This window comes from Pseudopipra pipra, chromosome 20 (assembly GCF_036250125.1).
Source record: "Pseudopipra pipra isolate bDixPip1 chromosome 20, bDixPip1.hap1, whole genome shotgun sequence".
NCBI classification, from domain to species: Eukaryota; Metazoa; Chordata; class Aves; order Passeriformes; family Pipridae; genus Pseudopipra; species Pseudopipra pipra.
In genome coordinates this window covers 4,393,745-4,407,189 of record NC_087568.1, presented here as the reverse complement: position 1 = coordinate 4,407,189, position 13,445 = coordinate 4,393,745, and the positions used below count along the sequence as shown (strand labels likewise).

The 13,445-nt window shown below is 43.3% G+C and overlaps 2 protein-coding genes across 4 annotated transcripts in view; both read right to left on the bottom strand.

Moving 5' to 3' along the window:
- Window positions 1-975, bottom strand: part of SETX (senataxin) — a 28,167-nt gene extending 27,192 nt beyond the window's left edge. Inside the window, exon 1 of one of the 3 annotated variants that reach the window (XM_064676839.1) lies at window positions 880-975. The gene's annotated coding sequence lies outside the window, so the exon portion shown is untranslated. Of the gene's footprint in view, window positions 1-71; window positions 370-393; window positions 512-879 lie in introns of those variants that run through there. The other 2 variants (XM_064676840.1, XM_064676842.1) reach the window with 2 other exon arrangements.
- A 1,349-nt stretch (window positions 976-2,324) lies between these two features.
- On the bottom strand, window positions 2,325-13,362 carry TTF1 (transcription termination factor 1). Its single transcript, XM_064676843.1, has 13 exons — window positions 13,293-13,362; window positions 12,948-13,052; window positions 12,525-12,624; window positions 11,486-12,341; window positions 10,451-10,701; window positions 9,922-10,107; window positions 8,472-8,550; window positions 8,071-8,201; window positions 7,337-7,565; window positions 6,966-7,055; window positions 6,693-6,758; window positions 6,019-6,104; window positions 2,325-5,625 (listed from the first exon to the last, which is right to left on the bottom strand). Exons 3-13 carry the CDS (start codon window positions 12,592-12,594, stop codon window positions 5,465-5,467), a joined length of 2,205 nt encoding a protein of 734 aa, XP_064532913.1. The 5' UTR covers window positions 12,595-12,624; window positions 12,948-13,052; window positions 13,293-13,362; the 3' UTR covers window positions 2,325-5,464.
- Between the last annotated feature and the right edge of the window lie 83 nt (window positions 13,363-13,445).

The window sequence follows — 13,445 nt, the reverse complement described above, 5'->3', positions numbered from 1 at the left end:
AAAACAGAAATCAAACCACTGAATCACAGAATCAATTAGAAAAGACCTCTGAGATCTCTGGCAATCACTACCTTATCAATCAGACTAGAGCACCCAGTACCACCTCCGGCTGGTTCTTGAACAGCTCCAAGGATGGTGACTCCACCGCCTCCCTGGGCAGCCCCTTCCAACGTTCAGAAACACTTTCTGTGAACAAATTCTTCCTGATATCCAACCCGAACACCCTCTGGCACAGCTGTGTCCTCCCCTACCACTCACTGCGGGGGAGAACAGGCCGATCCCACCTTGCTCCAACCTCCTTGCAGGCAGCAAATCACCACAAATCAGAACCGCTTTGGCGTTTAGAACAACACGGGTTCTACTGAATGCGTTCCATGAAGCGGTAAGAACGACCTGCAAATGAATCCCTTCTGTCCTTCCAGGGCGGCTAAGACAACACTCGCTTTGCCGAGAAAAGGTGTAAATATTTATCTGTGCACGTTAAGCAAGGAAACTGCTTTAACAGGCACGCACGAACCCGCGCTGCGAGCGGCACCTTCCCCCGTAACGCCGCTACCGACTCCCTGCACCGGCCGAGGAGCCCCGGCCCCCGCGCACCGACCGCCCGAGCCCCGACAGCACTTTCGGTTTCGCGGTTGGAGCAACCCCAACCCCAACCCCAACCCCAACCCCGCCTCCGAGCCCCGCAGCGCCCCGTGCGCCCCCCACCACTGCTCCCGGGGCCCGCCAACCCCTTCCCGCCAAGCGGGCCCGGCGCGGCGCTGAGGCGGCGTGAGGGACCCGGGCCGAGGGCGCGCCGGGGCAGCAGCGCGGGTACGGGCGGCACGGCAGCACCGGGCGGGCGGTCCCGCTCCCGCTCCTCTCCCCCCCTCATCTCACCCCGGTCCCGTCCCGGCGGTGCCGCCCTGAGGCCGCGGCGCTCCCCACGTTTCCGGGCGCAGTCGGAAGCGGGCGCTCGCCTCGTCCCGCGGGAGGGGCCTTAAAGGGCCAGCGGGGCCGGGGAGGGGACGCTGAGGGGCGGGAAAGGGGAAAGGAGGGTGCGAGCGGCGCTGGAGCCCTCCAGGGTAGAATTAAATAAGTACTGGAATAATAAAATCCCACCCCAAATGCACGGGCGGCTCCAGCTGCCTGCAGTGATGCCCCTGGGGGCGCGGGGGTTTCTGATGCAATGGAAGCCGCTCACGGATCCCCCTCGTGCCTCCTCGTGCGCATCCCACAGCCGGCAGGAAAAGGGCTGGGCCCCGCTCAGGCCTGGCTCCTCCTGGGGCTGGGGGATGAAGCCACTGAGCTCCAGGAGCGCCTCTGACCCTCCGGGTCACAGGGGTGACACCACCCCACAGCCTGGGGGGCTCTGAGGCAGCAAACAGGGGTCACCCTCCTTCCCTGAACTCCTTGGGCATGGTCCTGTGCAGGACTCGGACTCGATGATCCTTGTGGGTCCCTTCCAACTCAGCGTATTCTGTGATTCTTGTTTGGATTTAAAGAAACCCACTCAACACCGGAGCTGATCAATGTTGAGCAGCATTCCTTTTTATTGACAGCGCTGGAGAAGCATTGGGGATAGTCCTCCATAAATGCCTCCAAGGAAATTACAAAAGCAAAAGCATTATATTTTCTAAGGTCTTTCCACATTCATGTTAAATCCCGCCTTTCTACACCTCCTCACTGTATAAATCTTTGGTTTCTAGTCCATAAAAATCCTTTGTATGATGTAGCTTTTTTATCTTGGATGAATTACTTCCCAACCTTGAATGTCAAATGCTGATTGGTTACTTGTCCATTTGAAGAGATACATCCTATTTACTTGCAAAAGTTATGGGTTTTTTCCCAGTTGCAAAAACTACATCCATTATCAAAAAGTTAGAAAATTCTCAGCAAGTTAACCAGAAATGCAAGGTTCTTATTACATTAGAAGTATACATAACTTTGGCTTAAAATAATTCTACATTAGTTCTTTATTAACTATTTTCTATTTAAGTGTTAGTTTATTAAAATCTTAAAAATTAAAACTTTAAAGAAAAGTTATCTATACTAATAAATCCAGGCTTAATTGGGAATATACAGGATTCAGCAGCTTTTCAGTATACAATATTTAACAGCTCTCTTTCAGACTCGACGGTCTTTGTGGGTCCCTCCCAACTCAGCATATTCCGTGATGATTGTGTGATCCTTGTTTAAGACCTTACAGGTGCAGGGGGTAAAAAAAGGCAAGTCCCTGTTTGATCTCCAGCTGCTGCCACCATAACGCTCCTCAGCTTTGAAGTGTGTCTCTGCTGCAAACACAACCCTTGTGTTGCCCGTAACAAAGACACAAACCAACTGAGTGCCGGTTTATGCGGTGCTTTATTCGGGGCCCGGGAACCTGAGGACTAGCGTCCCAAGTCAGGATTCCAAAGACCCTCATTCTCAGTTCAGCTTTTATACTTTTACACAAACAAGTTTACGTGCAGTTTCCACAGCAAAACAGTTACATTCAGTTACAAACAAGCTCATACTTCATACTGATAACAATTGATAATCATCTACTCTAATCATAAATCTGCTTAAGTTGTCTTACTCCTAGAAACTGTTTAACAGACCCTTACCACATCCAAGGTAACAAATCATTATATACATGCTTGACTAAATCCTTTGATTATTGTTTCCACTTCTTCAGCACACTCCATGCTCACAAACAAGGTTGCTAACTTACTACTTTGGAGTGTTGCTTTCTAGGCCTACTCTCCTACTAAGCCTTAGCTATTCTACTACTAAATTTAAATTGCTCTGTAACACTTTCTACACTTGAAGGATCTGTCATGCTCTTATTTATAATGCAGCCTGATACACAAAGCTTTGTCAATGTTATTTCCCTCAGCCTTCTGTGAAGTCTGTTTGGGTTTTTTTTAAACCTCTGCAGAGTTGGCTGTTAGCAATAATATTTAAATATCCACGTGGAACAACTGCCTTCCTATGCCTGTGTTCCCATGGGCCTGGGTAAGAGGATGGCAAAGGGAAAAGCTGCTTCCTCGTGCCATTATTCAGCACGTGGGAAACAATCAACAACTACTCTCCTCCTGCAAAGACTTGCAAATGGATTACACCCATTTTATCTAAGGAGATGCAGATAAGGAGTTTCCTTACTCCACTCCCAGGGACAGACACTCTCTTTTCTCAGGTGTTTTCGCAAAGCAGCCAGTGCAGTGATGGCTTCAAATTTACAGTACCTGCCTTGACTTACATGTTGCAGAAAAACTGCTTTTAACAAGTATCAGGAAGCCTTCTTCTAGGAGTTTCTGTGATGCAGCAACAGGCCTCATGCCCTGCAGTGACGCTGTGAGCTGGAATGCTCCTGGTTCAGGGCCAAGGGAGTGAAAGTGCCTCGGAAAAATATTTTGGAAGGTGGTTTTGAAGCCCAAACATGCAAGATAATGAAAGTAGAGAATGAGATAGCAGAGCTAGAACAAAGACAGCTGTGTTGTCTATACTACTGACTAACTGACAGCTATCTCACCCTAATGAGACTGAACGGCAGCTCGACTGCAGGGTGGGTGGGTGACTCCCTGGAGCAGGGATTCCTTTTCTGAGATCCTTCATTGCCCAAAGATGAGAGATCCCTTACTCTGAGAGATCCTTGGTTAAGTGAGTGACACCCACAGAATTAGTACTAAAGAAACATTACTAATCCATGGGGCTACTCAGTATTAATTATAAATTTTACATATATAAACCCTGTGTGGGACTAAGCCTGGATCCAGCTGCACCCCGACTCCTCTCTGAGACCCCCTCAAAGGGGTCCATTCTGAACCTCATGACTCAACAGGAGGGTCTGTCTTACCCTTCGTGTCTCCAGACTCTTTGTGAATCATTCTACCTTGATTCTAACTCAATTTTCCTTTGTATGTCTCTTCCATGCAGTAATTAATAAGGTGAACTTTGCCATCAAACTTACTGAATCTTGATAAACCACTGTTAAACTCTGAATTCCACTGAATTTACCACAGTAAAACATATTGCTGCTTCTCTTTTTTGAGTGAGGTGCATTCCACTCATCCACAACAGTTTTCCTTTAAAGCAAAGAATAAAATAAATCTCATTATGGAGGTAGAAGTTTATTTCTGTGATATCTACTCTATAAACTCTACAACGAGACAGTTGTTTGTGCTCCAGCCTGCAGACAATTCAGAGATTTCCATATTCCAGGGGAAAAAAATCCTTGAAAAACACAAACTGTTTAGATGTAAAAGTCCGAGTTTTGCAGCTTTTCACCTTCAAACCCATAAAACAAGAGAAGAACTGGTGTGTGTTTTCTTCCCCTCTGCCCTACTTCATGTCTTGGCTGGAAAACTTACCCTTGTACCAGTGGCTGATCACAGGGGGTGTCCTGCCTGTCCCACAAAAATCCCACTATCTTGAGAGAGACTAAAGCCAGACACAGTTAAATATGGCAAGTTCTCCTTTAAAATCCTTTGCTACAAGTCACATTCCAGACCCTCCAACAAGGCCTTTATTTCAAGCCATTGAAAGTTCTGGATTTTCAGTAACAATTATTAAAGAATTTATCAAAATGACCCTCAAAAAGCAGACCCTGAGTCTTCTTGCATTATTTTCTAAAACAGTGCATGGGAAATATAAACAAGCCATACAAACACTTTACACAGTAAGATATTTTTGGGGTTTTTTTTCACAGTCAATTTACAAATAATCACTCTGGGCAGAGAGATAAAAATATCATACAAAGCCATGAGTAAAAACTCCCATCTTATTGCTCAATTTTCATATTAAAATGTAGAAATTATCCTTGACACAATAAAAGTATGTGTATGCACATGTATATATATATTTACACTGTCTGTTTTGTGTCTATATTCCAAATATTAACAAAAACATTTCAAATGCACTGGTTTGGTTTTAGCATGAAATGACATTACAATTATGAACAGAAATGGACAAATATGCTTTTTATCTAGGAGGGTTGAGAAAAGTGTAAGTCTACATCAAAAATAAAATTAGGTGCTTTTAAGAACAAGATATACCTCTAAAAAAAACAAGTTGAAAGTTGTGCTGTTTCCATCAACACAGATGTCTTAAGGATTGGTTATTACAGAGATTTAAAACCAAATTGAAAACCTTTTTCCAATTTCATGAATTTTAAATAAAGAAAAATAAAGTTCTGAAAACCAAGTTTATTCATAAAGGGAAAAGAGTAGTTTTCAACTTCACAGGAAACAAAGCAGTGAAAAAATTGTATTTAAAAAGCAATGAAGGTTTCTAAAACCAGAGCTAAATGAAAGTAATAAAAAGTAGCAAAAAAGCTCTGTTGAACTCAGTCTTCAATATGAAAAAAGAAAATCAGACGTGCCCATCTTGACTTTTCCCATCACTCCACAGCCTGTGTACCTGCAGTTGTTGAGCTGCACCCACTCTCAACCAGATCCATCTGCAGTTAAAAATGCAAATTAGGAGTTGCTTTTAGGACAGTCCATTAATCACTCTCTTCACTGGAGTCAAAAATGTCACTGAATCGGAAAGCCTTTTTCTCCTGGCTGGCTGATAAATCACCAGAACTAAGGTGCTTCCACTGCTTTCTTCTTAACTTGTCTTCTAATTCTGGGAGCTTGTATTGATACAGAAAATCTATAATTTCTAGGGGAAAAAAGAAAAATTAGTTTTAATTGGATCTATTAGGGAACAGGACCTCACAGACAGAAATAACATTGTGTTAAATGCACAAAATGTCTGTACTGTTCTGATCACTGTGGCTGCAGGAACACCACTACATACAAACATGCAAAGATAAATTAAAATGCACAATCATAAAACTTTTAAAGCCAAGGTGTTAAAAAGAGGCTCACATGCACTGCACAAAGATGACATTGAAAGTTATAAAAAAAAAAATTCAGTAAAATAAGTATAAAGCCCAAGATTTTAGCCAATTAGGGGTAAGATACATAGGAGAAAATTCAACTAGAAGAAGCATTCTTTATTAGATTCAAGCAAAAACCTTAAGGAGTATATACAAACAGCTGGGATACTGACCAGAAAAAGTCTTTTTTTGCCAAGAAGGGACAAAGGAGACTTTTAGCCTATAAAACTGTACTTGAAGATAGGTTGTAGGGACATCTCTGCAAAGAGAAGAGGTCAAAGAATCAGTGGTGCAAGGAACTGTCACAAAGCTTGGTTGTTACTGAGTTATCCATTCATGAGTGATGCCAGTCAAAAAATAGCTTAGCTTTAGGTAGAAAGGATGGAATTCAAATTTTAATTAAAGCAGGTTTTCAAGACAGCAATTCCCCTTGAAGGTAAGAACCTGCACCGTGCCATCACACACAGTAAATGAAACAAAGTATGTGGAAAAAGGGGAAGTTCAGCATTTATAGGACTGGTAACTTCATATGCAACACTCCTTTATTTGGAAGACAACTTTTTATATTGTATTACACAAGCCTATAATCATCCCTTTTTCCCATTTGTTGATTAACACTTGGAAGCACAGACACACAACACAATATTTGGAATGCCAAGAGTTTCCTGATGTGGTTAAAAGCAAGTTTCAGATCCTGTAGGGATGGTTTCCTGCTCAGTGATATGCCAGGATATACAACTGTATGTTGTCAAACTGAACATATGCTGTGGTAATAGAGCTCTAAGAACTTTGATTCATCTGCTTCAACCACCCTTTCTATCCATAAAAAGAGGGGGAAAAGGTTTACCCAATGGCATCACCAAGTTCTTCCCAGTTTACTTCATTGGCATCCTCCACTTTCATTTCATACAGCCTGTGAATGTAAGACAGGAACAGTTTGCAGGCAGAATTCAAGCCATAATTCAGTGCCCCCAGCTCCCCCAAGTCAGAAGGCACAGGACATTTAGTCCAGAGTAAGAATGGTTGCAAAACACATATTGAGCTGCAAGCAGGCTGTTCTCCCCCTGCAAGCTTTTATAAACCAGCTCAGAACCAACATCCCAGTGCCTCTGAACTGTACCTTTTAATAAGAGTGATCTTGTTCTGTACTCCCTTGATCCATTTATGTAACGTCTGCCCTTTGGACATCTTCTTTACTAAAACTGAATTCCTTTGAAAACACAGAGAAACAGGTTTCTATCATTTCAAGAAATTCTAAGCATCAAGATGCTACTGCTGTCACAGAGAGGCAGAAACCAGGCTTTGCTATCACAGCAAAAAGAAAACTTACCCCAGCTAGCAAAGAGTTATTTGTCTCAGACACATTTGCAACACCTCTTCTGTGGTCTACAATCTATTACATGTCCTACCAAATGATCATGACAGCACAAAACACAGAAGAAATACTCCCCAGAACACATCTGATTATCTCAGGTGAGCACAAACCCTTACCATTTCTGTTTACATTGTCTCCAGTATCGACTTCCCACTTTGGTTTCAATCTCAGTCCATGGGAGTTGCTGGCACAGTTTCTCACGGTCAACCCAGAGATCCCTGTTTGACTGTTCCAGTGAGGAAGGAGAACTTCCATCTTCCATTTCCAGTTTTTTCCTTATCACTTCCTTCACTGCATGCTTTAACTTCTGGATCTCTTCCTTTGTCCAAGGACCGTAATTAATAGCTAAAATTGAAAAAAAACACCAGATTGAGGCATAATTTATCATATAGGATTAGGGAAAAAGGCAAGTGTTTCACTTTGCATTGTTATTATTTACAGACCAGTTTCTTAACACACCTCCTAGAAACTCCTCTCCATACCAGACTTGAGAGTTCAGCCTAATCACTGAAGAACAGTCTGATCCCTAGTTTTTAAAACCTGCCTGCCAAACTCCTTCTGCCCTCCCTGTGAAAGCATCTATTTGTATGTCAGTTCTGTTTAATAAAGAGTTGTACTTGTTCCACTTCTTTTCCCTTTTCTATCAGAGACCATTCTTATCCCTTCCATATGAAAATGCAATCAGTAGTCTGAAGAAAAGGACCACCACTGCAAAATAATTAATTAATTTTTAAAAAACCCACACACTTGAGGGACTTCTTCATGTGTAGGGTACATAAAACATACAGTTCTAATATAACTTCTCAAATTGCATTACACAAAATTAATGGCTTTTCTTAAAATTACATACCTGACTTGATTTCAGAGAATTTCATAGCAACTGAGAGGTTAGAACGGGACATCAGCTCAGAAATCTTCTTCCAGTCATTGCCATGCATAGCCTGATACTTCTTTAATTGTTCTTTTTCTTCCTTAGTGTACCTGGTTGAGGAAATGGGCACTGCTGTAAATTCAAACCATTTCAATCTTTTAAAAGAGCTGTAACCTCTACAGGTGATCCATGTTACTCATCACTACCACTTCAAGTCACATTTTAGAAGAGAGGAATCAGTAAGGACTAGTCAGAAAAATGACCTGTCCATTAAGACACAGTAACTGGCACAAATGGGAAAAATGATCTTCTTTTATATAAATTTTTCATGCAAAAATAACCAACATGAGCATTCAGAAACCCTTAAATTATTCCCTTACCTTCCTTTATAATTATTTGGGTCAAACATCTTCCTTGCTCTGTAATATATCAGCCTCCAGGGTCGGGGTATGCCCTCAGCTAGAAGGTAAAGGATCATTTTTAAGAAACATTTCTTGCAGTGGTGAGGCCACTTTAAAAAAACAATTAAAAAAAAATGGCAAAACAAAACCCAAACCCAACACCACACATTTTCATGACTGTGCTGCCAACAACAGATTCTCTCCCCTCAAGAGAATGTACCCCTGCACACGTGTGGGTGAGTATCAGACACTGAACTTCTGAACTCTCAGGCACAAACCTGCTCCTCACAAGCTACAAACTCTGTGGACTGGCTGTGCATTTGATCCAGGTGTAATTAAAATTTAACTGACATACTGAATACTCCTGTTCATAGAGAGACATGAGACAGCCACCAGTGAGGAGGCTGATGAGACACTGTCCTTCTGCACACAGAGTATTTCAGCTGGGAAAGGCAGGCCAGCAAAACTAGTGAAGATCTCTGCTGAAGGGAAGATCCAGTTTCTGGGAACACATGACAACCTTGGTGAACATTGCCCAGGAGAGGTGACTGCAAGTCACACAACACTGATGTGACTTCCTGCCAAGTTTTCCCAGACCAGGAGCAAACTCCCAGAGTGGAACAGAAATCAACGTTGGGCAAATGTGACAGTGCAGAGGGATCTGTGTGTGTGAAACAATCAGAGAGGAACAAATCTGTAGCCTCTTTGACCCTTAAATCCCAATCCATTACAAGTTGCCATTTACTCTGCCTTGCCTGCATGAATTCACAGAATGAAGCCCCTGAGAAAGTGGCCTGAGCAGATCCAGCAGAGATGTTACACAATGAACACGTTTCCCAGGTGAAGTCTGAATGTTTTCTAGCCAAGAAAAGCCCAATAAAATGAGTAAAGAGGGGAAAAAAAAAAAAAAAAAAAAAGAGGTGCTCCTCCTACAAACAGAATCAGAGCCATAAGAATTCTGTTTTCCTCAAGTCTTGGAAAACTGACTGCTTGGCTAAAGTCATCCTTTCTCAAGTTTCTGCCCTCACTCAGTCCTGCACCTGCCACCTATTTACGTGCTCTAAGAACAGTTGACAATTTCAGACAGGACTTAAATCAATCACAGCTGCCATTAATAACCTTAATTACTGCCCAGCAAATAATGCACCTGAAGCCATAAAGCCCAAATATAAAAGTTTGAAACTCTTTAAGTGTTACTGGTCTTGATATTTTATCATCTCTAAACTCTTCCTACCTGAGACCAGATAATCTTCACAGTATTATGTTCTCTTCTTATCAACAACATCATCTCACCAGCATGCTCCTTTTTTGACCAAATTCAGCAATATCAGTGCTTTTCAATAAAAATTAGTTTAAAAAAATATATCATGGTATCACCAGGCTGTGGAATGGAACATTCAGCTGTTTGAGAAGGAACTAAAATACTTACAAATTTTCTCACAGAACTGATGCTTTGCCTTGAGGCGATTGATTGTTTCTTTATCTTCTGGATACCTGGAAGTGAACAGGAGTTTCTCAGCACTGTCTATCCCACTGATGGATAAGAACTCCTCAACATTCTTCCGGATTTGATTGTTTTCCTTCTGGGTAAATCTGCCAAACTTGACAGCCATGCCTACAATAAACAAGGGTAAAAAAAAACCAAACAAACAAGTCAAACCTCAAGTATCATCTTTTATATGTTTCAGGTTTTAGCTCAGGTTTGAAAAGAGATCAACAAATCCAAAGGGGAAAAAAGAAATTTGCAAGAGACAAACCAGTAATTTACATACACAGTTTGGACTGTAATTTAACAATTAGAAAGTAGATGCTACAAAACACAGAAACAGAAAATATGTCAGTTGGAATGAAGTGAACCACTCCATGGATGCAACAGGCATGATACAAATAACTATTTTCCCTCTGTCAAAACACAAGCACAGTCCTTCCTCACTGCAACAGCATTTTAGGGAGCTCACCTTGTTTTTTAAACTGTTTAAACCTTGCCAGGTCTCTTCCAGCCATCTTCCTGATGGAAGTGTCTGAGATATTCTTCACATGAGGAATAAACTCTTTCAATTCTTCTCTGGCAGTATCCAAATCCACGACTGAAGACGTGAAAGAGTCCAGGTATTCATCATCATCCAGACTCACCTCATCAGAGGCTGCCATCTCAGCAAAGGAACTGTTCTGGTTCTTCTTGTTATTTGATGCTGAGGGTTCTGGGGTCCTGATATTTAAAAACAAAACCAGACATAAATACACCACTCCAAACCAAATGAACTCCAAACCAGAGATTTTTCTTAGCATCTCTACCACTAAAAGAATGAACGTGCCCATTCATTAAAGGAACACTTCACACATCCACCCCCTTGTATTTCCAACCTTTTAACACACATATAATTTATTATCAAATTTCTATACTTACAATAGTCAAAGAGCTTTCTGAGGTTTAGAAAATCCACAAAGCTCTCACCCTTGGACATACTGAAGAAATAGTGTCTCTTGGTACCACTGGCACACAGATTTTTTTTCCATCTATCCCTTATTAGTGCACTTATTGTGGGTTCTTGACACTGTAAAAGCATCAAGAGCTACTTACAAGAACATTTGTCTGCACAAAACATTAAATTCTTTAGGTGACCTTACTAGTTGCTTAGTTAAAATGCACATGTTCACTATAAACACCAAATTTAACACACAAACTCCCTTCTTTCCTCCTCCCCTCTTTTTTTTTTACTAAATATGAATTGCTTGAACTTAAATTATTTCTATATCTACAGGTTTTAAGAAAGGAGGAAAGAGCCCACACTGAAGGCTACAGTAGTGCATTCTTATAAATTGTTATTGTATTTCCATAAGATAAAGAAGCTTTAAAAGTAGGTCTCTAACATCTCAATATTCTGTGTAAGTTAAAAGTTTTTCTATAAAATACATACAAAACAGAATGAAGAAAAATCTGTAGACCCAAATAACATTAAAAAAAAAAACCAAAAAAGAACTCCTAAACTTACATCTCATCTGACTCTGAAGAACTTTCTTCCATGACACAAGCACTGCTTTTAATTGCCTTTTTAGCACGTCCTGGAGTTTTCTGAGCTCGATCAGGTGCTTTACTGGGTGTGGAAAAATCAGCAGGTACTGAGGGCTCACTCGTGGCAGAAGCAGCATCAGAGTCACCATCCTTGTGCCTCTGCCCCTTCTGGGCAGGTAAAGGCCACCCTTTGTCCCCCACTGGCCTGTTTTGCCCTGCCTGGTCAGCAGCTCCATCTGTGTCCTCCTGCCCACCCTGGGCACTGCTGCCTCTCCTTTTTTTCTTCTTCTTCCTGGGTTTCTCTCTGCTGCTTTCGCTGGGTCTTTGGGAGGGAGGCCCCTCACGCTCCTCACCTGCTTCAGGCAGCTTTGCTTTTTTCTTTTTCTTCTTGGGGTTTTTTTTAATGTACACATAATCCAGAGTGCTGCCCTGGCAGCCCCCAGGGCTGTGCTGGTTCACCAACACACAGCTGACATCGCTCTGCTCGTCCATGCTCTCACTGCATTCCTGCTTCCTTCTCTTCTTCTGGGAAGCCTCCATTCCAGTTCCATTGGTAATTTCCTGGTCTATTCTCACACAGTAATCAGCTATGGAAGCCTGCTGCTTCTCACCCTTGTTTTGGGCTTTTTTCTTCTTCTTCTGGCTGCCCTCCCCACCCTGTGTTCCTCCATTTTCAAACAGCAGAGGAGAAGCTCGGCCGAGCTCCGGGTCTTCCCCACTCCCATCATTCCCATGTTGGTCGTTGCACTCCTTTTGTTTTCTCTTCTTCTTCTTCCTCTTCTTGAGGAAATCCTGGCCTTGAAAATCATCTGTACATGCCATTCCTTTCATTTTTTCTTAGATAAAAGACAAGAGCTTTATTGGAGCGTTGTAATTTATTTACCATGACACACGTTAAACAGTACAAAGCCCTCTCCCCCCCCAAAGAAAAACCAACAACAAAAAGCACAAAACTCACCCAAAACTTTAAAAATTAAATGCTCCATTTTATCTTAGGAACATCAAATAAAAACACTCACTTTTCAAACCAGCTGGTTTTGCAGAGTGCCTATGAAAAACTGACACCTTCTTTGTGGAACAGATGTGCATCACAGCTGGACTCAGCCTGAAAGTGCCTTCCTGGAACAGCAAAATGCACACTTTAATAACTATTAGTTTGATTTTGAGTAACTTAAGCACCGTCAGACTGTTTTGTTCAACTCTGCTTTCAGCACTGAAGCAGCAACAAGTTAAAATTAACAGAGAAATATCAGACTAATCAGCACTAAATCCAATTCTCTAATTAGAAGCTTCTGACGGGTTCTGCCCGCGCTCAAACCGGCCCATGCCAAGCTCAGCTCTGTCCCAGCACACAGCAATTCCTGAAGAATACAGTTACACAGAGCAGGCACGAAGGATATTCAGCACGTTTTCCACATCCAGCACACAGAAAAAGTACTTACCGAGCAACACTCGCGTCACGTTCGTAACGCGAGCCCTTGAATTTCGCAGCTCCAGGGCAGTCTGCAGCGCTGGCCAGCGCCGGGCATCACCGGCTGGCGAAGGCCCTGTGGGCAGACACCGAACCGCTCACACACAGCTCCTCACAGCGCCCGTTTACCTATAAACCCGCCCGTAGGCCCGGCCGAGGGCAGGGCCCCGCCGCGCCCCTCCGCCGTCCTGGGACTACCGTGGACACGCACCCGAGGCGTTCTCGGCGGCGCCAGGACCCCGCAGCCCCTCAGGAACCCCCAAAACCCCTCATGAACCCTCAGACCCCCCGGCCCGGCTCCGGCCCCGCCACCTACACGTGGGGTCCGCCCGCGCCGCCGTCCGCCCGTGCCGCCGTCCCCCCCGCGCCCCGCGGCCGCCGGATCTTCCGTTCCCCTCGGCGGAAGGGCCCCCGGCCGGACCCGTGAGAGCGGCGCACCGCCCGTTGCCCGGGAGACGGACGACGCCGC